At 38.3% G+C, this 27,758-nt stretch overlaps 1 protein-coding gene across 7 annotated transcripts in view; it reads right to left on the bottom strand.

Annotated features, from left to right (window-relative positions):
- LOC5568458 (G protein-coupled receptor kinase 1) overlaps positions 1-27,758 on the bottom strand; it is a 445,419-nt gene that overhangs the window by 26,403 nt on the left and 391,258 nt on the right. For all 7 annotated transcript variants that reach the window (XM_021851017.1, XM_021851016.1, XM_021851019.1 and 4 more), the window contains 2 exons: positions 24,859-25,050; positions 6,026-6,181 (listed from right to left, as the gene is read on the bottom strand). In XM_021851017.1, coding sequence (XP_021706709.1) covers positions 6,026-6,181; positions 24,859-25,050 — 348 coding nt within the window. The remainder of the gene's footprint in view (positions 1-6,025; positions 6,182-24,858; positions 25,051-27,758) is intronic.

Below are 27,758 nucleotides of genomic sequence, written 5' to 3' on the forward strand. Positions count from 1 at the left end.
ATATTTAACACCGCCACCTACAGAAAGGGAACTTATCCAACATTTATCACGACACTTTCCGCGAAATGTTCAGCATTTGTTGGGATCATGTATGGATATTGGGTCTGGCTACAACATTCTGCAATCAGAGGATCGATTCATCAATGGATCGTTACGATACAACAATGGGCTTGCGAGAGAAAATTTTAATCAACCAAACTGGCGAAATCGAGAAGCTCCCTCCGTAAGAAGCTCGAGAGGAGCGCCTAATCTGAATGTAGGTGGGATCGCTGGTACCAACAACGTAAGAATGGCTATGGTGGAAGAGGAGGCGTCTGTCGAAGGAATAGACCCTGCAGTATTAACAGTGTTTGTCGGTCGTGAAGAACTTCTAGAATCAGAAAGTGACACAAAAGTCAAAGAAAACAGGAAATTCAAACGATCCTCCTACATTACTGTAGACCTGGAGGGTATGCAATTTAATGCACTCGTTGACAGCGGATGCGAGTTATCTTGCATCTCGATCGATCTATACGATCAATTGAAGAAGGCTAATATTACTATGCCAGAGTTGCCAATGAAAACTATCTCTTTACGCGGATCATTTGGGAAGAAAAGCAAAAACGTCAATTTGCAAGTCTTGTTGGAAATAAGTATTGGCCAACGTACGTTTGACGTTCTTTTTGTCGTCGTTCGAGAGTTGATCAACTCCATGATCCTAGGAGAGGATTTTCAAGATAACTATGCTGTTTGGATACACCAAGATGAAAAGAAGATGAAGATGAAGATTCGGTTATTACATAATAACGTCGAGCTGTGGGTGGACTTCAGTGTAGGTGGTAAGAGATCGCGCTGTATTGAACATGTTGTATTATGTGAAACCATGATAAACTTTGATGGTGAGGAGGATAGACAATTGGAGCAAGATGCCGCTCAGATCAGCTCCTTGGTACTCACTGAAGAAGAAAGGCAGGCCTGGAAAGAGCTACAGAAGGAGTTTGAGGATATATTTTCAGATCAGAAACCTGGTCTGACCAGCGAGTACTGCCACGAAATTTTGGTGGAAGATGACACGCCTTTCAACCAGAAACAGTATCCTATTCCTTTCTCCCGGGTCAGCAAGGTCGATGAGAAATTGCATCTAATGGAGCAGTGGGGTGTGATTTCCCGTAGCGCAACGGCCTATGTGAATCCTCTTGTTACCACCGTTAAGAAAAACGGAGATGTCAGAGTGTGCCTAGATGCGCGCAGACTTAACAAGGTGCTAGTCAAAGACCATGAAAAGCCACCCAATATACAGGAGATTTTGCAAAAATTCCATGGCTCTAAGTACTTTTCCACAATCGATTTGACCGCCTCTTACTGGCAAATTCCTATAAAACATGAGCATCGGAAATATACTGGATTCATGCATAATTCAAAAACATACGTTTTCAACGTCTTACCATTTGGGTTGAACACGGCAGTCGCCAGCTTTTCTAGAGCGATGGACCTCATCCTTGGTCCTGAGATATTGGAGTTCGTAGAAAAGTACATAGATGATTTGATGGTACATTCGGCTACTTTTTCGGAGCACATAACTCATCTACGCCGTCTCTTTTTGCGACTTAGAGATGCTGGCCTCAAAGTTAGCATATCTAAATCCACTTTTTTCCAAGAGCAAGTGGATTTTTTGGGGCATATAATAGGACAGAATGGTATTTCTATTGATCCCGCTAAAACAGCAGCGATACGAAATTTCCCAACTCCAACATCTGTACAAGATCTACGCAGCTTCATGGGACTAGCCAGTTACGTTGCACGTTTTGTTCCCAATTTCGCTATGAAAGCCAGACCCCTTTACGACCTGCTCCAAAATCATCGAACATGGAGTTGGGGTACAAGCCAAGCCCGAGCATTCCTGGAGTTGAAAGATTTGTTCCTCGAACATACCATGTTGAACCATCCGAACTTCAATCAACAGTTTGTTGTACAAACAGACAGTTCTATTAGAGGCATAGGAGCTGTTTTGTTGCAGAAGGATGAGTTTGATAATAATCGAATTATTTCTTATGCCAGTCGGGCCCTCAAACCCGCTGAAGCAAATTACACCGTTACGGAATTGGAAGCGCTGGCTATTATTTGGGCGCTAGATAAATGGCGACAATATCTTTTAGGGCGGCCAATTAAAATAATGACTGATCATAAGGCGCTTATTTTTCTAAAACAATGTAAGTTGCTCAACGGACGGTTGACTCGCTGGATACTATTTTTGCAACAATACGACTTTGAGATCGAGCATGTCAAGGGTTCAACCAACACCATCGCAGACGTGCTTTCACGGTATCCTCCGGGTACGCGAAGCCAGGAAGTAAAAGATGACGAATCATTATTCACGATAGCCCGACTGTCAGCATCCGAACGAGAGTTGCGTGCCTCCATGAAAGATCTGGAAGAACTTCAAGATCAGGATCTACAGATTAAGAAAATCAAGCAAAGCTTTTCCAATACCGACGTGGTAACGAAAGGAAAGAACCGGTACAAAATGGGGGATAAAATACTATTCATGCGCACCATTAAAGATGGAGATTGGCGAATCTGGTTACCAAAAGCATTGATTCCGAACTTGCTCAAAGTCTACCATGAGGAGAAGGGTCATTTCGGCGTCTATAAAACCACAAATTCCATCAAACGATCAGTTTATTGGAGAGGAATGCGTAAGGATATTAAAAACTTCATCAAGCAATGTTTGGTTTGCCAGCTTGCCAAAAACCAGAATTTCAAACTGGTAGGCAAATGTCGGAGTATCCTTCCACGAGAAAAGAACCAAATCATTTCAGTGGATCTATATGGTCCACTTCCCATCGGCACCGCAGGCGTGGGACACATCTTTGTTATTTTGGATGTTTTCACCAAGTTTGTAACGCTTTGTAGCATCAGAAAACCCACAGCCCCTGTACTGTGGCGGCATATTGAGAAATATATCAAAGACCATGGGAAACCAGAAGCACTACTTTGTGATCAGGGCACCCAGTTTACGTCGAAAGTTTGGGCAGCAAACTGTGAACTTCAAGGAATAAGACTGATTCACACTTGCGTACGTCACCCACAAGCCAACCCGGTCGAAAGAGTTATGCGAGAGATTTCACGCTTGTGCCGCACTTACTGCCAGGAAAACCACAAAACATGGGCCAACAAGATAGGAAATTTTGCCGAATTGCTGAACACGGTATGCCACGAATCAACAAATTGTTCGCCGTATGAGCTGCAGTTTGGAGTGAAGCCTACAGATACTCTTCGAAACCTCATTAAATACCCATCCGGGGATGCTGCGTGCGTAAATTTGGAAGCCGTAAGAGCAACTATGAGAAGAAAAGCCAATGCTCGAAATAGTAAGGCGCCACCCCGAACAAAGGTGTTTCGCGTTGGTGAACTGGTACTTCTTCGAGCCAATCCGATGTCTTCTGAATCGGAAGGAGAGATTAAAAAGTTTTTCATGATCTACGAGGGACCATATAAAGTTGAAAAGATTTGCCAGGACGACGTATATATCTTAACCCATCCACACCATGGAAAGGAAAGAGGACGGTTTCATGTTAGCTCACTGAAGCCGTACTTCGGCCCAAGTGGGCCACCTCAGTAAAGAAAAATTTATCAGACTAGGAGTGGCAAAAAAAAAATGAAACCGCGAAACTGCAGAATGTGCCATTCCTAGTGATCGCTGGAGGGGGGTGTTGTAACAGACCACCCTAACAGATGGAGCTGAGTTTGATCAGCATAGTGGAAAGAGAGGCAGTTTACTCCTTATTGGGTAAGTGATCGGAAGCTTGGCTTACGGCGGGTTATAATTCGATAGTTAGTTATCAGTAGTTCTCTTAATTAATCGGTCGAGTTCTAGTGGTGGGAGTGCTAAAACCGAAGCGGTTATAAAGTATAATCGCTTCAACCAATATTTGTGAAGGCCCCCAAGCTGTGTGGGCCCAAAGCCACGGTCCCCCGGGCCCCTCGACCTACTCTGAAATATAAAAAAAAAGGGATAATCAAGGGGCCCCTGTATAACGCTGAACCTAAACTCCTCCGAAACTTACATTTGCCACGCTCATTAAATTTTTGGTATCTTACAGATTGTCAGTTTCCTACAAGCTATTACATGCCGAAACTTACGATGCATGATGTTTCGTAGATACGGTGTACTTTCGCGCACGATCCAAACTCAGAGTTCCTGGCGGTTTTCTAGAGCCATCATTGGCCTAGAATCGCCCTAAGGATTTTTCTTCGGTCAGTGGTGTTCTCGACTGAAAACAGTCGAAAATCACTTCGAATAAAAGTGGGTCTCTGGTTGGAACAAGACTGTCTGTATTTCTGAAGTGCAAAGGTTTTTATAGCTTACCAAGTTTCGATAATTTACAAACATCTTCTATAATTGTATATGTAGGAAAGAGAGCGAAGACGCCTGGGACATAATGTTGATGATAATTCACTTTTGGGTATGAACCCATCGATACCATTATTTGGTTATTTGACGCTTTGCTTGTACCCTGCACTGCGGGGCAACTACGCCCGTAATACGAGTCAGCAAAACATGTGGGTCAGAATACTCGTACCGCACACGCAGCACTGACCGTTCTTAACATGTGCAGTGTTTCGTTTTGGAAACAGGCATCGATGAGTGCTTACTGAGTGTGTGTTTTAAATGAAATGTAATTAACTGTGCGGGAAGATGCATAGCACAAAGCTATGTCGAAATTTTAATGTTATGAGAAATCCGCCCTGCGATTTTGGGGCCCCCAAGAGCTCGGGGCCCGGTGCGGACCGCACCCACCGCACCCCCTAGCTACGCTACTGCAGTACAATTGCGATTTAAGGTACCTTCGAGGTAGCCATGAAAAGCATCTTTTACTATGGTTCTCCAACTCGATTTCGAGATACGCAATATCTTGTGAGGGAGAGTTGACTGTATTTTATTATTAATAAAGTCAGTTTTGCATAGAAATATTTACTGTAGGATAAGTGAGTACTAAGCAATCCACTAAGCCTTTATACAAACTTTGTGTATTTGCAATGCCGTATAAGCTGAAGTGTGAACTGCTGAACTCATTTTTGAAATCAAACAGAATAACAAGTATAGTTTTTCGTTCTTAACCTCGGTTTTTTTTCTCGAAAAATGAGCTCTTTTCAAATTGTCTACTTTTAGACGTGTAATGCTGATTTAAAAAGTTTATTTTTGCAATAAAATGATCAAATAGTATGAATGTTAAAATTTTGACATATTCAATGGGTAGGGAAATGTTTTATTCTGAAATCTTTTATGATCAATTTCGCCCCAAAGTGTTATTTTTGGATTTTAATATTTAAGCATAAATTTACGAAATGTTCAATATTATTTCATAAAAAAAATCGGTAACATAAACTGATGGAGATCATTGAAGTACTGATTTTGAGGAAAATGATTTGAGAATATTTGAACTTATTTGGATAATATAACAAAAAAACTGCAACTATGACATTCTCCACTAGGTTTAATAAACCATAACGACAAACTTTCATAGGAAATTTCAACAAGACACTAGAAGCGTCTGCCTACACACCATTATTTGCATTGTCTACTACAGTGTGGCAGTCATTTTGGTGGGTAGCTAACGAGTAATCATAAACCAGCACCAGCGACCAAGTTTTTGCTCCTTTGACAGGAGCAAAACGGAACCCACCGTCGTCGGATCAAAGTAGGCGAAAAACTAGTGGAGCAACTTCCAACTGCGAGCCCCAGCAGCTAATGTTAAATGTCTCCCACTTGCTTGCTTGGATGCTCAACTGCAAATGTCAGTCACTCACTCTGTCAACTTCATCCTACTTAGTGGTACGATAGCGCAGGCAAACCCACCCACCCTTGGCAAGCACATGGTTGCAACCGACCGACGATAATGCAAGATAGGGCGGGAAAATGACTGCCGCGCCACTGCAGAACCGAACCCAACTTGGTATGAAATAATGTCATTAAGGACAATAGCGCCCACTGCTGCTGCTGAGAGAGACACAGTTTAGTTGATGATGAGTAAAGTCAACTTACTTCCGCTGCATAAAACTTCATATCGGACTCATTAAATACGCCATGCTGGGAGAGGTGGTAGTGCAGATCGCCTCCGTTCATCAGATCCAGGATGAAGCACAGCTTGTCGGGGGTGTGAAATGCATACGTCATGCACACGATGAACGGGCAGTCGACCTAGAAGAAAAAGAGAGGGGGGAATGAAGATATTACTCCGGTTAGCGTTATTATTACTATCTGCAGCATGGATGAGGTCCGTCAGGTGCGGAGAGAAAAAAGTAATTAATTGACACAGTAACGGTACCCAAGAGATATGGGCACAATGTGGGCCACTGGGGATAAAGAGTTCAAGGGATTGGGAGCAAATAGAGCTATTGGAAACTGAACACGTGATCGATATTTGTTTAAGCTGCGGAATTAAATTACATTTTCCAGAGCTGGTAGCAGGATATCTCAACCAGTTGTCCGCGGACTCTTAGGGGGCCGTGACAACTTCTCAGGACGTCCGTGAAGCCATTGTAAATGTGTAATTTTTCATGATTGATAAATAATCGCAAGGAAACTCTACATCAGTTGATTTGCATAGAGCAATTTAGTAGCGGGGTTCAAATTTGTTATATTTCAAATATTAAAAAGTAGACTACAATTCAATTCAATTTTGATGTACACAATGAAATGATTGGATGTCGAACAGATCTTTATTGTACTATTGTGAATATTTTTCACAAGCCAACAAGAACTTATATTGCATCTCAACTACCTGATTTTCTGTAGATTTTGGCAAGATCTTTCTCAGAAGTTTATTATTGAACTTTGAGAAAGATGTTCAGTAAACTTTTGGCTAGATTCTTAGTAAATTTAGTGGACTCTAGATAATTTTTGCAGGTGATCACTTACTCAAACCTTCCTATTCCTCAGCTTATCAATCTTGTGTGAGAGTAAGGGGTTAGTCTCAAATTGCTGACTTAAGTAACGGAAGGGAAGAAGCCAACTTTCATACACCAGTCAAAAATGTACCACTTAAGAATTTATGCGAATTTCTTAGTTTCAATGCTATTTTTAATATATTACAGTCGTGATTTTTGGGTGTGCTTGCCAAAGGCATCTGCTTATTCATGAGATGAGATCTTTGGAAGGCTTCTATAAATTTTCATTTCGAGATCATCCATTTTAAGGGTCCGCGAGATGTTTGTAGAACTTCAAGAACAGCTGCATAAAAGTTGAGAACCACTGTTATATAGAGACTTGGCAACTGTTCTGGAACAAATATCTGAAAAGTCACTATTTTTAATAGGACGCTCTTTTAAAAGCTTAATTGTTTCTATAATCTATTTTTTCCTTTTTTTTGCAGATAATTTTTATGAAAATTCTTTAGGCCCTACATTCCTGCGAGTCTATTTTATTTCATTTTTCTTAGAAATTTGTCCTCAAATTCCTCTAGTAAATAGTTCATAATAATTGCTTACATCAATTCCCACATTATTTGTTCCTGGTAATTAGTACTTCAACGGTGATACTTTCAGCTATTCTCCCTATATTTCCTTCAGAATAATTGATTTTTTTGATTTTCCTAGGCATTCTGCCCGAAGTATGATATACGAATGTGAAACATAGCAACTTCGGCATAGAAAGTTCTCAGTCAATAACTGTGGAAGTGCTCATAGAACACTAAGCTGATCAGCAGCTTCTGTCCCAGTGGGACTTGATGCCTAGAAGAAGAAAATTGTGTTCAGAGATTCTTTCAGTAATTTTCTTAACGATGTTTTAAGTTATTCTGAGATATTTTTCAAATATTCCTGCGGGAATCTTTTCCGATAAATACACTAAAAAAACATTCTCTAGAGTTAAAGAAATGTAGGAATTCTTTGAGAAAAACGTACAACAATTTCTCCTGGAATCTATGGCGATGTTTTCGATTATTCTTCCAGTCATTTTCATATGTAATCCTTCATAAACTTATCAATGGATTCTTCCAAGAGTTACTCTATGAATTCCTCCAGAAATCCTTGAAATCTATCGAGAGAAGAGTTCCTTAATTCTTCACTCAATTTCTCGTAAAGTTTCTTCAGGATTTTTTTTCCAGGGATTACTCTTACAGTATCTTCGAAAGATTGCTCAAGTAAATTATATACATAATTTTCACATGTTTTAGAGCAATTATTTCTGTAATCCCACCAATTATATTCCCACCTAAACTTATCCGAAATTTCCGCCCGAGATGTTTTGAGAATTCTTTCAGAAGATCCAAGTTCTCTTTGACAAAAATTTATCATGTACTGCACTAGAAGTTTCATCAGTACTTCCTATAGAAAAAAAACTAAAATAATTCATGAAAATTGTCATTGATAATTTCTTAGAGAAGTTCCTGAAAAAGTTTCTGAACATTTTTTTAGGACTTCTTAATTTACGGCTGAACATGACAATTTGAACGTAATCTCAAGGTATCAATACACAAATTTCGAAATATTTAAGAATTTTCGATCGAAATTTTAGAGAGAATTTTATAATTCCCCTTGAAAAAATTCTTGGGTAATTTCTGAAACTTTTGGAGATATTACCGATTGAATTCTTTGACAAGTCTCAAGCGTAAATTTTAAAGCAGGGTAGAAGATTTTCCCAAACAAAAAACTTGGACGAATTCCTTGGGAATCCTGTGAAAGAACACTTGAATAAAACCTCGAGTAATTACCTGAACCTGGAGTTTTCTGAGAAATTTTTATTCAATATTAGGTGCCTGGTTTTTTATTCAAGGGTAAATCTATCTTACAGTGATACGATCCTTTGACCGTGACGCTTTCTCCTGCGGGGGCGGGTGAAGCGGTCAGACAGGATAAAACTTGTTACGCGCGCAGTGCAGTGGTGGGGGGAGAAAAGTGGCGTGATCCGCGATCTAATTTAGTAGTGTGTGATCCTTTGACCGTGACGCTTGCTCCTGCGGGGGCGGGTGAAGCGGTCAGACAGGATAAAACTTGTTACGCGCGCAGTGCAGTGGTGGGGGGAGAAAAGTGGCGTGATCCGCGATCTAATTTAGTAGTGTGTGATCCTTTGACCGTGACGCTTGCTCCTGCTGGAGCGGGTGAAGCGATCATGTTATGCGCGTAGTGCAGTGAAAAAGTGTATAGTATTTTGCGGTGAGCTCGGTGTGGCGACGGAAAAAAACAGCCTTACATCCAGGTAAAATCGTTCTTTATTATTATTTACTTACCAATTACCACTTGCAACTAAATACGTGCCAGGATCGAAAATTTAATTTTCGATTCGGGAAGTGTAAAAACATTTCATATATCCATTTGATATCTGGGTGTTTTTATGCGGGGCTTACTGTAAATGAAAATGACCTCAGAATGTGTGTGTATTTACTGCCATTCTTGAAATGGGTCGTTGGAATTTCAGTAGAGCTATCACCTTTCATCTCCCGGGCTAAAATTGTCTGCAGATATAAAGATATCGAAGGGTATCAATAAATACATGCATACAATTTTCTTCCATAAAAGCACTGCCGGTCAGTGGGAGGTGGATTGTATACACACACACACACACACACACACAAATCTATCTTACAGTGATACCTCCATGAGTCGATGTTCCATGACTCGATATCGACTCATGGAACCATACTAAAAACATAATTTCATGGTTACTATGATGGTCCCCAGAAGCAGCTTTCCAAAGAATTGCTGTTCCATGACTCGATATTTCCATGAGTCGATGGTCCCTTCAATATCGACTCATGGAGGTTTCACTGTATATATAAAAATATCTATATAAATAAAAATGGAATGGTGTTTGTATGTCACGAAATGGCTTACGAACGGGTTAACGGATTTAAACGATTATTTCTCCGTTTTGTTCGTCAGAGGTTCCGACGTGTTTGTGTGTATAAAAATCCCAGAATATTCACCGGAAAAGTCGGAAAAACGAGAGTGGACGAAACTGTCATTTTGTATGGGACGATCTATAGCGTATTCAACAGCCTACTTGATGGCAAGACGAAGTTTGCCGGGACCGCTAGTATATAAATAAAAATGGAATGGTGTTTGTATGTCACGAAATGGCTTTCTAACGGGTTAACGGATTTGAATGATTATTTTTCTATTCTATTCATCAAGGGCTCCAACGTGTTTGCGTGTATAAAAATCCCAGGATATTCACCGGGAAAGTCGGAAACAGGCTTGATAGAAACTCCTCTGCGATGCAAAGAGGAGGCGATTTTGCCGTTTTTCTGAGGAGAAAAAAATAAACTCAAAATTTTCAACACAGATCCTCATGCGATTCGAGTGAGAGTGCAGAAAAATGCGAGGATTTTTTCAGACACTCTCTCTCTCTCTCGTTGCGATGCTCACCATCACTCACACTTCAAACGAACTCTCGAGTCTGCCACCCGAACAGACAGTCCTCGGGGAGTTGTGAGAGCACCCTTTTTTGATGGAATTCAACTCGGCTTTTTTTGTGCTGCATCTTCCTCGCTCATTTTTCGTTGCCTCGCTGCTTAGCATTTTTTGGCTCCCTCGCCAAGAGGCACTGGCAGCACGCTGCTCTAGAGTATGTCACCGAACTCTGATGATGTTGAGGAGAATTATCAAGCCTGGTCGGAAAAACGAGCATGAACGGAACTGTCATTTTGTATGGGACGATCCCTTGCGTTGTTCAGCAGCCTTCTTGATGGCAAGACGAAGTTTGCCGGGACCACTAGTTCTTTAATACAGTGATACCTCCATGAGTCGATGTTCCATGACTCGATATCGACTCATGGAACCATACTAAAAACATAATTTCATGGTTACTATGATGGTCCCTAGAAGCAGCTTTCTAAAGAATTGCTGTTCCATGACTCGATATTTCCATGAGTCGATGGTCCCTTCAATATCGACTCATGGAGGTTTCACTGTAATAATAATTTTTAGTTGAATGGAATCCTTAAAGATATATCTTAGAAACAGGATGACCATCCATCCGGGAAATCCGGGAAAAGCGGAAAAACACGGGAATTCCAATTGACCGGGAAAAAATACGGGAAATTATAAAATATACCGGGAAAAATATGTTTTATAAACAAGACATACACTGCCGTTAATCGCAAGTCAGTCCCATCTGCATTTTCGTCAAAATTGAGTTGAGCTCAGTTTTCAACAAATCTTCCAATGCTCTTTCAGCTGCACTTATGAGATTATATTATTTGTTCGGAAAAATTAGGAAAAAACAGCAAGTCAAATTGTCCCATAATGAAAAGTAACCGCACCCAAGTAACCAGTAAGCACGATAATGCGGCACGGTAACAGCATTATATGCGCATATAGGGTAATCATTTGATGCTTGTCAGTTTTATATACGCATATAATGCTATTATAATGCCAGAAAAAGCGAAATAGCGTGCCATTATAATGCGAAGATATAACCGTGCTTCTCGGCATCACTAGTGCTGATATAAGACCACGTGAGAAACGTCAGTTGTTTTCGCCAGGTTTTTCGGGCGAATATTTTGTGCTTTCGCGTACGCAGCCAGAGAGATTTTGCGTATGCGGCCAAGCAGCTGGTACACGAGGTAAATAAATAAATGAATGAAAACGGAAACCTTGAATAGTATGCAAAATGTAATAAAATGATTGAGATAGTACTTCTCCGTATCAGACTTATTCATTTTGGTTGTTTTCATCCTTTTGAGGACTTGAAATTGCCACATATTGATCCTTGTTTTATGACGAAGAAATTCCTAATTTTGCGTCTCGAACCTGCGACACCTGTATTGTTGAATTGTTGAAGTTCTGCTCCTTTGCTCCTTCGCCCACATAAGATGAATAGTATTGGAAAGAAAAGTGACCAATTTAAACCACTACTTTTCCCCGTCATAAAACCTGCAATTGTAGTAGTGAGAAGACTTATGTTTGACTCCCTCTCACCACTACATGTAAACACAAAGCACGTGGTACAGTGGGATTCCGTTTTTGGCATGCTCCGTTTTTGGCATGCTCCGATTTTGGCACCCCCCGATTTTGGCAACAAAATGGATCCGTTTTTGGCAACATTTTTCAATACCATTAAAATTTGTAAAATTTTGTAAATATTATCGTTTTTGTTGCTTTAGTCACTTGAATAGTATGTCAACTCCACACCGATTACATTCCAGAGCTCCATTTTCGTCGATATTTCTCCAAATCTCACCAACTACTAGGACTCGCGTACGCGCTTATTTACTTCAGAATGGTCATTGGTCATAGATTGGCAACGTTTCATGAGGCCAATAATCTCCACCAGTATCTCAACTAAAGACCAATCTCTTTTCTTAGGCATTCATATTGAGTGACCAGCCCACTTGAGTCTGCTGAGGTGATACAATAAAAAACACTGTTCTTTAGATTTGGAACAGCTTGTTTGAGCAAAGCACCAGCACCGACATAAGAGCAACAAAATGACTCACACAGAGTTACAATCATAAATTTGGTCTCATCTTGTAGGCTCACTGTCTTTATTATTATGGATTTACATACATTGCGTATGTACACACTGCAATAATAGATATAAATATTTACAGCAAAATGTCGTGTATCATAACTGTTCGGTCCAATAATTAAATTGAGAATCACTGTTGATCTCTTTAGATCACTTTCGATCTAGCTCCCGCTCGCGATAAGAGCTATCGGGTCTCGCTTCCCGAGATCCACCCGAAAGCGGGTTTGTGTATTTTACCAATAAAATCAGTTTGCACCAATTTTCATACAGACAAGTCGTGTCTCCCTGTCGGTCCGCGAAATAAAGTTGCCTTGAGTCCCAGTACGCCGAGTTGTGATTACTTTGTGAGAAAGGTCAGTGATCGGAGGTCGGGGTCAAGGACCTCGGGAACACCCGTGTTTGGGCGGACCCGTCGTTACAGTCCACTCTCAAGGTTCGCGCCAAAACAATAACTTTTAATAAATTTCATTAAATAACATGACAGATGCAGATACAGTCCAAACTACAATTTATTTTCAATAATTGAATAATAATAATAATAATAATCATTGAAGCGCGCGATAAATACGACTGAGAGTGTTTTAACTTTTTGTCTGTGGTATTGGTGTGTATATTGATCTTTCTGCGTCAACTATTTAATGCTACGTTCCCTCTTTTCTATAGACTCTGTAAGGCGTTAGATTCGTTAAGAGACGATCCAGAATTCTGTACAAGATTGTTAATCAAGGATACGGGTCTCAACATCATCAAAATGTTCCTTACGAGCTGAGTCTATGAGTTTCCTAGCTGTACCCTGGAGAATCCTTAAGGGATTCTTGGTTCTTGTGGGATTTTTTTAGAAATTTTAACGCATTCATGAGGATATCTACAGATTCCAAGTGGACATTGAGGTCTTCCTGAGGGTTCCTTAGAGTGTATAAATGGTCAGGAGGATTATGTCCAAAATCTGGTGATTCCTAATAAACTCTAGGGCGTCCTGTAAATTTTAAACGGGATAATGTGAATTTCTAGCAGTATTTTAATATTTCCGGCGAAAGCTTGGGGATTTTGAAAAGGTTCCCAGAGGAATTTGAGGTGTGCTAGTGGTAGCCTAAAAATAATAAACTTTTATTTTTTTCATTGGAGACTTGAGAATTTTCAGCAACATCGCAGTGGAATTCCAAGATGTTAACTTCTAGCAAAATCCTTAGCAAGATCCTGAGAACTCTATGCGAGATCCTACAAATAATTGGCAAGATGCTTCAGAGCAGTTTTTTTTCTGTAGATCTCTTATGAGAAGCTGAAGATTCCTTTAAGGTTCTTGAGGTTCATAACAGGATCATGTTAATTTCAGTTGAATTCATAAGGTACCGTAAATTCGGGTGAAATTGATCAGTAGGGTGAAATTGATCACCGTGTCACTCGATTTTATTTCTTCCTAATGGAGCACAAATATCAAATTTATCTGCAGTGAATGAACGTTGTTTGTTGTAACTATTGTTAAATTGTGTGTTGTTAAGTTTTTTGCGTTGAAAAATGTTTATTTCTATGAAAATAATGTAAAATTCCAAAATCATATGCGGTGCAATATTGACAAACATTCATAAACTTCTAGTTCTAAACAATGATATGAACATGGTATAAACCTGAAAGTTTGTGAGGATGCTTGAGATATATCCCCAAACTAAATTTCATAACCAAAACTCGTACCAATTTGGTCATTTGGTGAAAATCATTGAATTTCTGTTAGATATCGAGAAATTCCCTAGGAAATTGCATACATTTAGGCGTTTTTCGCGTAATTATTGAAATTTAACTATTCATTATTTTTATAATTATTGTATTGTTAAGAATTTAGCAAGCATATTCGGATTCAGGTTGATGTCCCTATATTTATTATATAGAGTTGGTTTGAAAACTAACAATAATCGCATTGACAAAAGATCAATTTCACCCCGAAATGAGATTCCCCGATTTTTTATTCAGAGATATTTTTTAGCACTAAAATGACATTTGTAGAAAAATGTCGGTATATGAGTCAATGAGACTCACCTTCGTACTTGTTTTCCTGCATTCAATTGTTTGGCATTGTCAACAAGAAAAACCGTGAAAAATGATCAATTTCACCCGAAATTACGGTAGCTGTAAAAATATATCAAAATTAATTAAACATTATTTCAAGTAAAAATTAAATTCTACAAAATTCAAGTCACATTTACGCATCATCTCATGTTTATGTTTGCCCTTTTGATGCAGTCAACCATTCATTATAAAATGCTTTACTTTTTCAGAAACATAAATTGAAGGAGCAATTCTAAACTTACAGAATTTTTCAAATTTTACGCTAAAGTCCAAAAGTTAAACTGATTTTAAATGTTCATTTAATTAGAAAAAAAAGCTCATGCCGTTTTGCAATACTCAGCGCTTTTGAATCGTTAATACATCTTTTAAAGAAAACACATTTTTTTTTCGTTTCCTTTCATAGTTTTAAGAATATGTCCAGTTCTTCAATAAAAGTCACTTATGCGATTATAGGTTTTACAAGGCCTTCTTATACAAAAATATACATAAAGCTTTTAAAAAAATAATTGAAGACGTTGAGGCGTAAAAAGGCCACCAGAAAAACGTTTGCCAGATTTAACATTATGGGGCTATAGATTCATAGCATAGTATAAGCCTTCGAAAAAGTTCACTTCTAAGCATTTTTCCGAAGGGTTATACTATGCTCAGGCCTTATGGTTCCATAAAAATGATGTATTTACATTGTAATGATGTTTTCAAAACCAATAGTTGAAAACTAAAATTTGAAATATGGGTTCCGATTTTGGCACGGTTCCGTTTTTGGCAACTGAAAATTTCAACTTTGTTGCCAAAAACGGAATCCCACTGTATATCTGTCAAAATACTGGATGGCATTTAAGCAGGCCCTGTATGCGAATATAGAGCCAATATAGTGCTTATTTAATGCCTGTATGCATCAGGCTTAGAAGCATTAATGATGCTGTAATAGGGTTTTTAGGCAGCGTAAGTGCTGTTATAAGGTGTGTAAGCATTTGAGGTGCTATTATAATGTATGTACGCATCTATGATGCTGGTTAAGGGCTTATTATTAGTGCTAATGGTTACTTGAGCATGTCAGTCCCACTACAGATTTCCGCACCGTGTAACACAAAAATGAACCGTGTTTCGATCATGTTTTTATTTTTCTCGGAAAGATATCATAGTAAAAAGCAAGTTGTGAGAGTTTCATTAAGATTGGAACATGTTGCAATCCTCTGGAATTTTTAGAATATTCGTATGGAAAACGAGTTTGGAAACTTCACAGCCCAGTTTCTCAATGCCTACTTTTTACAGACGGGACTGACTTGCGATTCACGTCAGTACAGGTTTATTGTTTTATAAGCATTATGAGCGGAACTTGTTTTTTTTTTTCAGAAGGCCTGCTTGACAACTCGCATTTTGCATTATGGCTAATGTAAAAAGTTGCTAGAGAGTTATCAATTTTTGTTTTTTTTTCAGACGATTCCTGTCAGAGTGAGATGTCTTGTAGATTTATTACGGCAATATTTTGAGCAGATTAAAACTACAGTTACCCCACAGTTATGGCTAAACTAATGGTCATTTTTCAGTACAATACATGATTAAAAAACATCGTGACGTTGTAGAAAATAAAATCACCTTCCAGGCAGTGGAGAATATAGTTGTTTTCGAGAATACACCTGCAAATTTGATTTACGTAAAAGTGCCACTTTCTATAGAAATTTCAAACGTTGTCCATCCCACAGATGTGGATCAGTAGCAGAGGAGGATCCTTATTATGGATCAAATCGACTCATATTATGGATCAGAACACTATAACAGCAATTTATCTGTGCAGTAAACGAATGGTGTGTTAGTGAAAGCATACGTTTTGGCGCTTATTTCGGAATCGTCTTATCTTTGATTCATAACTGTGGTATGGTTTTCAATGCCCCACAGTTATGAATCAACGCACCTGGGAATACGGTTGACTTTTTATTTCCCACAGACGGTAATTATGATTGATTGCGATGCTGTACAGGATTATTGTTCACGTTGGTAAAATGTGTTCTGTGTAATTGCAACTCTATTTGATGAGATATTCCCGTTTTCATCCAACTTTGATCCATATCTGTGTGCTATCCATAACTGTGGGGTGACTGTACCTTGAGATTCTTGTCAAACTTCTTGGTGATATGCCTCAAAAATTTCCATTCAGATTTATTGTAAACTCTTACTCAAAACATCTTTGGGAAATCTCTGAAATTACTAGAGCAATACCTATAAGATTTTCAATGAAATACAGTCATCTCTCCCTTACTCGATATTGAAGGGACCATCGAGTTAGGGAGGTATCGAGTTACAGAGTTACAGAACACAAAAGCAGTGCAACTGCGTTCCAAGGGACCATCGAGTTAGCCATGAAAACCAACTTTTACAATGGTTCTCTAACTCGATAACGAGATACGGAATATCGAGTAAGGGAGAGTTAACTGTATAAAAAAGACCCTTGACTATTTTTTTTTTCGAAGTTCTTCGAAGATCTCTAGCTGTTGATGAATGCTTGGCATTTTTTTTTTGAGAATGTTTTGCGGATCCCTGGAGTTATACTGATTTTTAGTGAAGCATTGTTTGGATCACTAGCTTGACTAGTCCTCGATCTATGACAAAGTTCTTATAAAATGTCCGATTTTTTTTCAGATTTACAGCATATTCTTCCAGCAATCCCCAACGAATTTCTTGTGAGATCTTTCATGAATCCATGGCAAGATCATTGATGAATGATCAAATGACGAGATCTTTAAGGTATTCTTAGTGAGATTTTTGTTTAATTCTTGATAACATCTTTGATGGATTCCAGGGATGATGCTTTGTTGAATTTATGTCAAATTCGACTATTTATTTACGACTCTTTCTTATGATCGACTATTGTTCGACTATTTCTATTAAGTTAAGTTCGTTGAAAATTATTGGCGCTCTGGAGCACCAACAAAAAACGGAGGATTAAACTTTGCCGTTCAAACCACTCAAACAAAAATAAACTGACCAGGATTAACTCCTGAAGGTACATTAGGAAAAATTCTAGTTGAAAGCTTAACGAAATCCTGAAGGATAATTTTGTAATAGAGCTTAAGGAATTCCTAGAGGCATCTCTGGAGAAGTTTCTGGTTGTATGTTTGAAGATGTTCTAAACTAGAATCTTACAAAAAAATTAATTGAAGAATCACCGGAATAAATCATGATGACTTAGAATTTTCTTGGTAAATGTCTAATTGTGGCCTTCGTAGCCGTGCGGTTAGTGGTGTCAGTCGGTTAGCCGTATTGTGCTACGGAGTGTGGGTTCGATTCTCGCCCCAGACGGAGAAAACTTTTTGCCAAACGAAAAATTCTTCACTGGTCCACTGGTCGTTCCATGTGTCCGTTATCTAATGCTAGTTATGTTCAGTATGTACAGTAGACTGATGCAAATTTTGAAGTTTTTGCTCCCCTATGCTTAAACGATGTCAATTATGATGAAAACGATCCTCCCAAAATTTGTTTTCTAACTGCTCGTCATAATAATCTATGGATAAGTGAACACACTCATCTCATGTGAAACCTTCCCAGCTACAACTTTGCCGAAGACCACATTTCGATTGGACTTAAGGATAATTTGTTATTATTGATAACAAAGTCTGAATCATGCTGAGATGATCATTCACTTACTTTCAGAGCAACACTGCTTTTGCTGTAGAACATAGTAGCCTGGATTACTTTGATCTATTCTTCCCGCCAGGAGCACCACTGTTGCCTGCTGAACAGTTGGTGAAGCATGCTACATGCAAACCAACTTTATAATGATGAATAACAATTTATCCTGACGTGCAATCAAAAAGTGGTCTTCGGCAAAGTTGTAGCTGGGAGGATTTCACATTAGAAGAATTCGTTCACATTTCCATAAAATTTTATGACGAAGAGATAGAGGGCTGAACACTAAAGATTGGCGTTTTCCATAGTAATCTCCATATAAACTTCAAATAGCGTGTGCACAGTCAAATTACTTCCGAATCACTTCAAAATTTGGGAGGATGATATTTTCCATAAATAAAAACGTTTAAGCATAGGGGAGCTAAAATCTCAAAATTTGCATCACTCTAATGTACAGCCTTTGGCTGAAGACGGTGTAAATTGTCTCTCTTCAAAAGAATCTTTGGGAGATTTCCTGATGGAATTTCTGTGAAAAAATGCATACAGTAATACGAGCAGTATTACCTATTGTAATGTCACAAGGAGTTCCAAAAAAAGTTTAAAAAATATTTTTAGACAGGATGTCTACTCCTGGAAAAACCTGGAATTATCAGGGATTTTTTTTTCAATCTGGAAAAACCTGGAGTTCTCATGGAATTTAGGCTGCAATCAGGGAAATCATTCTGAATTAGCAATACGTATTAGAGTATGTCCTTTTTGTGACACAAAATCCTTTCAATATCTAAATGCTACTTGCGATGTTTAGAACTTCAATTGTTTAGTCGGTGCCGTTCGTAGAACAATGGTCTACGTTAAAATACAGCAAACTTCTTTTCTATCTCTTCATCAACGAAAAATCCCAACAGAAAATCAACAGAGAATGTACCTACTTCTAGTACCCTGTCTCCCTCTGATTTTGACATTTTCTAAACAATTGAATCAAATGATTGATCCAATGTTCAAAACCACCACTATTTCTGAGTCAGTTCAAATTCACTAATTAAATTTTTATTAGATTTCGTTTCTATGATGGATTCAAACAATTTTTGAAATATTTTTAATTGGAATGCTCGTTTTTTTTAATGGTAATGGCCGATTTGTTAAATTTTCTAACAGCTAATGATGGTAATAAATCTTCGAGCTGTTTAGTAGAAAACCTATAAGTACCATGCCCACACAGTTACGGATCACCCACTGTGACGGATCACTTTGGCGTTCAACATCGGATAACTCACTCAAAACATAAAAGTTGACGTAAAACATATTTTTCCCATGTTATACTATTTGTCTTCTACCATTTCTAGTGTTAAGCACAACGTTCAACCGCTAAATAGCGGTGTATTTGACAAATGTTTAGTTGGTACCACACAGCTATCATTATATGTTCGTTTTCTGTAAGAAGTGCCGTCAGCATTTATAAGCTCCCACAGCTGTGCACAGGTGGTAAAATTCAAATGTTACAGCATAAAATATACTCATTCGTTTCGATTGAGTATGAATTCATCTTTGGAAAACATTTTTCTCGATTGTTGATTCTAAATATCGAATATTAGCACTTCTATCTAGTGATCCATAATAGGGTCAATAGGGGCAGTATGGTCCACCTAAGCAAAAGTTCTTGAAAAGCATAGAAACACAATACAATTTAATCGATCCATAAGCTTAATTTGTAGTTTGTAGTATCTCCTTTAATACCACAGTTGTATTTTAGTAAAAAGATTACTTAGAATTTTTTTGGGAACATTTTTGAAAAACACTATTTTGTGTGTGACTCTACACTATACGGGGCGAAATGGTCCCCCCCACGGGGCAATATGAGCCACCATACTAAATATTATTATTTTAATTGGAAAACCGTTTGCAAGGCTTAATTTAGAAGAAGACAATAATGTATGATAGAGTTTAGTACAAAAACTGGGTTGATGTCTGATTTGAATCATGAAAAGGTATGTTTTGCTGACAGTTCAATAAATCATGATTCTAAGAACTTCAGTTTTCAAACATAGTCGTTCAAATAAATTAAACCAGTTAAAAATTCTAGTTTTAATTAAAATCACGTGCGACAACAATATTGCAATGAAACTGCTAAAATGACATGCCATTTTTGGTTATCTATTTTTGTTATAAGATAGCTTTGACCGGCTATGACCATATTGCCCCGTTCCTAGATGTTTCATATAAATTATGTTTTATTGAAAATTTATTTTATAATCTATACAATTTCGTGCACAAAATGTCTATACATAACGGAAGAACGAACTGCTGTGAAAAAATATGAAATCAATAAATAAAACTTTATGCAAAGCTTATTTTTACATTCAAAATCTTATAAGATTTTCGAAGTAGCATCAACGTTTCAGATTTTTATCGATATATGAAGTTCAAAATCATATTTTTGCGTTGTTTTCACGGTGGTGGCTAATTGAAGCATACTTAACGAGGTCCTAAGTTTATCGAGATCAAAATCTGTTTTTTAAGCTCAAATGAAAGGCGGCCCATTTTACCCCGTATGACCATACTGCCCCGCCTTCCCCTATGGATCAGGAAATGATTGCTTACCACGGTTATGGATCACTTCCAAAGATTCTAGATTTCTGCCATTTTAAGCATTGGATTCGACATTTTCTGACAATAGCACTAAGGATAAAACTAACAATTTATCAAGGTTTGTAAATTTCATTTTTTAGCCGACAAAAATGGGTGAAAAACTTGGTGTGGAGCGAAAACAGTTCATGTTTCAGTTATTACAATGCAGCATCACAAACAAAAGGCATTTTACCCTTGTTTCCAGCTCGAACACTGCTTTTTTTGCAGTAATATATGACGCATTGTTAGCTTTCGTCAAAACATGCAATACATATGCATTGAGTTGAAAATCTCTTGATTTTGCGCACTGATCCGTAATATGTCACAATTTGATCCATAATATGAACGTTGATCCATAATATGGTTTTCAGTAACCGATACAATTTTTAAGTTCTATGCAATCCTATGTAAATATTATACTCAAAATAGTTTACTAACCGAAGTTCCAATTTGAAACGATTCGATTCGTGCTTTTAAATTACCATTTTACGTTTTCCATGTTGTTTTATTGAATTTTATAGGTTGGACTCCACACTATTTGATCCATAACTGTGGGGTCATGGAAGATGAATAAACGAATTTAGTGTTATACTATTTACTTCCACTTGAGTTTGTATCCTTACGCGTATTTCGACCACAACTGTAAGGCCGTCTTCAGTGTCGTGTACTAGACTTGACTTGAAGAGAACCATCGTATGCACACATTGTATTTTAAAACTAGGTATAAACGTAATTCCCTACCCATTTTTATAAACTTAAAATTTATGAGCTTTTAGGTGCATTCCATCCCTCTTTTGTTGAAACTTTAAATGCTGAAAGGTACATCACGGAAACGATTAGTAGGTGCCGAGTTGAATAGTTGAGTTATTACTGAAATTTATTTGAAACCTGGATCCAAACTTTTTTGTTTATCGTAATAATAGATTGGATAGAGCATGTGGAGGAGTTGCTATCATCATTCATAGGCGTATAAAAATCAACTTTTTTCGTCATTTGACACCGAAGTTTTTGAAACCTTGGGTGTTTCTGTTGAAACACAGCTTGATGAATGTATTTTCATAGTTGCCTACTTGCATTTTCAATGCACTGGACAGCAAGTTAATTTGCTTCAAACTGATTTGCGGAAATTGACTCGGAAAAAGTCAAATTTGTTTGTCATAGGTGTCATAAATGCAAAACATCGCTCATAGAATAATTCGCAAAGTAATTTCAATGGCAGAATTTTATTTGTGTAGTGCTCTTCAGGATTTTTCTTAATTCAATACCCTGATAGCCCTACTTGGTTTTCCTCTTTTAGAAACCCGTCTATGATTGATTAGGTCTTAACCGACTATAGTCACCTTTGTAGTCAACTGGTTACTCACGCTGATTTTGATTCTGATCATGTCTCTGCCACATTTAGTAAAAATATTGTATAATATTGGTCCTAAAATGCTGCCTTGAGGAACACCAGATGTTACAGAAAGTCTTTCGGACCTGGAGTTCTGACAATTAACTGGAAGTGTACGATTTGATAGATAACTTTGAATTATTCTAACAATGTATGTTGATTTTTTTAAATTTAATTTAAGATAACTCAGGTAAGTCAGATGTATTTTTTTTTTTATCTGACTTACCTGAGTTATCTCAGGGATATCAAAAATCTTTGTTTACGGATGACAAGGACGAAGCTTGCGTCTCGTCTGTAGAAGATTACAAAAAAGTTTGGATATTTTTTCTTCATACTTGCAAACATGGAAGATTTCTCCTAATGCTTCCAAAACTCAACTAATAATATTCCCACAAAAAAATGAAAGCTCTTCATTTACTGCGATCTGTCAAACTTGGGTACCTTTTGTACTACCGAGGGACCAAATGCAGTACTAGAAGTGGTACACAATCTGAGCCCGAGTGTGACGGACCTGTTTGGAACCTTCAAGTAGACACGTTGTCACGATGAAATTGGTTCAAAATAATTATTCAGTTGAAATTTAGTATCTAGGGCTTAAGCTAGATAAAAAGTATCTTTCAAAAAACACATAAAGGGCAATGTAACAAATATGTGAGATGTATCCACTTATTAACAGAAAATTAAAACTATGTCGTGATCTTCAAAAAAATTTTCAGTCCGGCCATATGCATGCTGTATCCATATGGACTAGTTGTTGTAATATCAGGAAGGAAGTTCTGCAGAGGATTCAAAACAAAATTCTGAAAATGTGTTGACTAACAAAAAAATACCTAGATATAAGAAATGCAAGTTATCTTTAAAGTTATGCTGATAAAGGAATTGAAAGAAAAACTAGCAGAAATAAATTTCGCTTTTAAGTGCCTTATTCTGCTTCCAGCTCAAGAACACAATTCTACTCTAACGACCCCCTCGTACCGAAACTGAAACTCTTCAAATTTAGCAGCTCATTAGGTTTGCGAACTGTGGGAGAACTTTTCCGCCACTTGTGCAGACCAAAAGTCGCCATTCCACCTTGGGATCTGGAATCGGGACTGGGACTGGGAGGGCAAATCGTTACATCGAATGACTTGCTTTGCTCCTCCCCTTGTGCGAACGAAAGGAAATGACAGCTTGACAAGATTTCTTCCACCACGTTGGCGACGCGTCGCTACGCTTGCTTGGATAAAGAGGAAGCTGGACGAGTTGGATCCCCCTAATGGCCAACTCGGGTCTGTAGAATGGATTTGCCAAAGCAGCTGAGCATTTCCAGGATAAAACGCAAATCGCCTAGATGCTAGCTTTTCCGAATTGAGTGAAATTTCGCACATGTATTTGTGGCTATCCAATATGACATTCATAATTGAAGTTTTGAAAATATCTAGACCACGTTTTGAAAAGCCAAAAGGGTTATAATTCAAAAACGGTGCGTTTGAATTTAATTACGGTGGCTTCAAAATTTATATCTTAAAAATCCTATTATTTGATATACCTTTTGTAAACGTAGTCTTTGGTATATTGAGCTCTGCACTGTTTTGATTTTAAATGAGATTTTGAAGTTTACTGGCCTTGTTGTTTACAAATTTTATGTAAGAGTGAAAGAGAGAGGAAGACTTTTGTGCAGTGACCCATAGAGAACAAAATTATAGGAAATGTCATATTAAATGGTCTTCTAACGATTGTGCAATGTTTCATTTGCATTGGAAAATGTCAGTCAGAAAAAGCAATTTTTATTTGCGTTTTGAGCTGGAAATGCTCAGCAGCAGCGTGAAATGAGGCGAAAACGAAAGAAATGCACTTTGCTCTTTGCTTGGGGGACAACCGTTCGGGGTCGCTTTGAGGCCATTACAGCTCGTTAGTTCCAGTGCAGTGCAGCGAGTGGCTGGCTGCTGCTGCAACCGAACCGAACCGAGAGAGCGTAAAAGCACTCCTGAATTAGGGTCACACTCCTTCTTGGGGTCGGGATGGTAATGCACACACTAATCTGGGCTTATCGTGCTTTTTGCTTCGCCATGGAACCCCACCATTCTGACCGAAATTGAAAATCTCCTCCACTGCCTTCCCACTGGGAACAATTTTTCCGCCGAACTGAACCACCTTAGGCTTTAATGCGGTACCGTGGTGCAGCAATATCCGGACGCAATTAAAATTGGATTATGAATTATCATAGACCAAGGAAATAGTTTGTTTTTGTTGGATATTTAACTTTATTTGCATATGTAAATTTTGCATATTTTTAAAACAAGCATCCAAAGGGGCCCAAATAGCCGTAGTTGTAAATGCGCATTTGTTCAGCAAGACCAAGCTGAGCATAGTGGGTTCAAATCCCACCGCTCGAGGATTTTTTAGTAAAGAAAAATTTCTCGACTTCCCAGGGCATATAATGCTTTTTCCAGACGATATACGAATAAAAAATGATCAGTTGGCAAAAATAAATCTCAGTTAATGAAACAAAAAAAAAAAAGCGTTCGAGTAAAACTGACTTTTGTGTTCAATAACGCGTTTCAAGACTAACTTGATGTTATTTTATTTTACAAAATTGGTAATAAAAATTGACCGTAGAAAATTTTTTTTCATGGTTCCGAAAGATTTTTAAAATTAAAATAGATGAATTTCACTAAGGTGTCAATATATAGGCCCTGTCCGGATTTCGGTTCACCTCGGTACTCACCCCGGTGCTGACCAGCGAAAGCATCGTCCTCTCGTTCAGCGCCAACGTTTCGCCCTGCTTCATTTTGATTCGCTTCTTGTCTAGACACTTCATGGCGTACATCTTGCCGGTGTCGGCCTTCCGGCAGCCGTATACCTCGCCGAAACCGCCTCGACCGATGATCCGGTGCACGCTGAAGTCGTTCATCGTCAGCTGAAATGGAGAGAGCACGAAAAAAAAAGCACGGGTAAATTAGCCTTGTAAGTGATTCTTGTGTGCGGAAAATGGGATGATGGGGGCACATGGTGATTCATTTTTTTTCGAGTTTCAATTCGAAGAAAGCCGTAGCCTTCTAGGAACGGATGGGGTGAACGAATCAGACTGATCAAAGAAGTCTACTTTGATGGGATGAAGCGCTCGTTAACATACGTTATGCAGGATCACTGAATCGGCATCGATAGAAAAGTTTTTTTGATTGGTTCGAGAACTTTTCCGTTCATCTGATTTACTTAGATGCTTCATTTGTACGTTGTACTTCATTTGTCATTTTTAGAATACTCGTATCCACTCGTTCTTCATGATTTTCTCATGTTTTACAGAATATCCGGGAATTTAAGAAAAAATATATATTATTTGATAAATCATAACCTAACTAAAACCATGTTTTGACACCGGGTGTAGCATGTTTCTTCTTGAAGATTATATGTTATTCTTGAAGATTATATGTTATTATTATTATATGTTATTATATATTATTATGTTTTAAATAAACTTAAAACATCCTGAAGCAGAATTGGCCTGAGTTGTGCAGCTTAGTATGAACATTCTGTCTAAAAATTGCAAATTTCCCAATAGTTTACAAAGGCATTTACCAATAATCAATCAATTAATGCAAATGTCATAGCTCAAAAATTGAAACCAAAATTATCGTCTTTCGAATTACATTCACAGCATAACTATCAAGACTAATATATAAAATAAAATAATGTAGTTTGCATGTTTTGTAGGATCTGAATGAAAACATTGTTTACTTTTAATGTTTTTGCGTTGTGTCAACCCTTCGTACAACTGTAGGAACTTCGAAGACCTACAGTTGTACGAAGGAAGAGAGAAGACTTTAATATCCCTTGGTTTTCCTCGCTTTTGATATTCAATGAACCGCAAAATATTGCACATCGTCTGTGAAACCTCAATCAAACTAAAACGTGTGTGGGATGTAGACACCGAAAAACACGGGCTTTTGATCAAAAAACTGTTTCAATCACACTCATACGCCTGTTCCCTGGCGAGTATTACGTGAAAAAACGGGCGTGTCATTCGCTAACAAAAAAAAAATCTAGCTAATGGTGAAATCCCATTAGCTCCAAAATGTTTGCGTGTATTTACATCGCAATGAATGGAAATTCATTTATCGACAGAAAGCCTCCGAAGCATCGACGCTTAAATGTAAACTAATATGCCTGGAAATATCATAAAAAACGTGATTCCCGATTGATGGAGTGAAAGCCCGTACTTTAATTTGTTTAAAGTGCTCTCCGGCGTTCATGTCGGCTATCTATAGCGCAGCACGAAATACAACCTTACATCACTCCAGTTACGTCAGCCTACTGTCACTCGGCTCGAGAATGGGTTCTCTCCTTTTCCCCTGAAGCAGGAGCAAACTGCCCACACACAAAATTCACGTGACAGGCCAGGATTTACGTGTACGTTGACCCTTTCAAGTCCGATGCCGATGGTTGAAGTCTATGATAAATCAAATAAGGTTTTCGATGTGATTTATGCGAAGTATTCCTCTTTCATATACTTGTGGATGGGTTACGCTTGTAAATTGTATGTGGAGTATCATAAATTAAGCTGTAGGCGTCGAACTTGTTCATAATAGCTCAAAACCACCGGTTACTGTTCGCACCGCCGCTCACAACCCTGCGACGACGACGTATTTGGCTGCGTACCCCCGAGGCGCAGCATAGCTGTCAGCGGAGTATGTTGGGTAAGAGAAATATAAAGTAAATAAACAAATAGATACGGATAGGGAGAAAAACAAAATGGTCAGTATAGGAAAGCTTTAGAAGGAAACATTAGAGCGAACTGAAATCAATTTAATGTTCACTGATTATCCAGTGTAATTTAGAGAAGCAGAAGCGGAAGATGGACAAGGAGAAGATCTTGCACCGGAAGCGACTTGAGATGCAGATGCGCGAACATCTCGAAAGTGAGAAACGGGAGATGGAACTGAAGTTCAAAAAAGCGCAAGTGGAGAAGAAGATCGCCGAAGAGCAGACTCATCAGAAGAAGCTTGCTAATATGTGGACGCAGATGGAGGAAAGCAACTGAAGCTAAAGCGGAGTGAAGTGTCAATGGAGACTGGAAAGGAGTTGAAAGGCGCAGTTGGAGCCAACGAAGCGGTCACCGAAGATGATGAAACCGGAGAAAGTGAAGCCATGGAAAATGCTCGAGAAAAGAAAGTCGGGGAAAATACAGCCTGGGAAAGCAGATCCGGCAAAAGTGAGTCCAAGTGATCCTAGAGGAGCCAACTGCAAGCATTCGACGCCGAAAGTCACCCAGAAGCTCGCAAAGAAGTCGTTTGGAGTTTATTTATTTATTTATTTATTTATTTATTTATTTATTTATTTATTTATTTATTTGATTAATTCATCTGACAGTTGTCTACATGAATATACTTAATAGTTGTTGTAGCATCCTTGAACTAGTCACCCTCCTTTTAAAGCATCCAGTAGTCTCTCCGAAGTTAAACAGCTCTTCAACTAAAGAAAAGGTTCGCAAACATGCGGTCAGTGGTTCGTTACAGCCGTAAGAAGTGCGGTGAAATCTTGTTGTCAACATAGTTGAAGACCTCAATTGCCAGCCCATTGTACGGAAGTTCACGGTTGTATGACATTTGCCAGAAAACTAGTTGCCAG

Source organism: Aedes aegypti, chromosome 3, assembly GCF_002204515.2.
Source record: "Aedes aegypti strain LVP_AGWG chromosome 3, AaegL5.0 Primary Assembly, whole genome shotgun sequence".
Taxonomy (NCBI): Eukaryota; Metazoa; Arthropoda; class Insecta; order Diptera; family Culicidae; genus Aedes; species Aedes aegypti.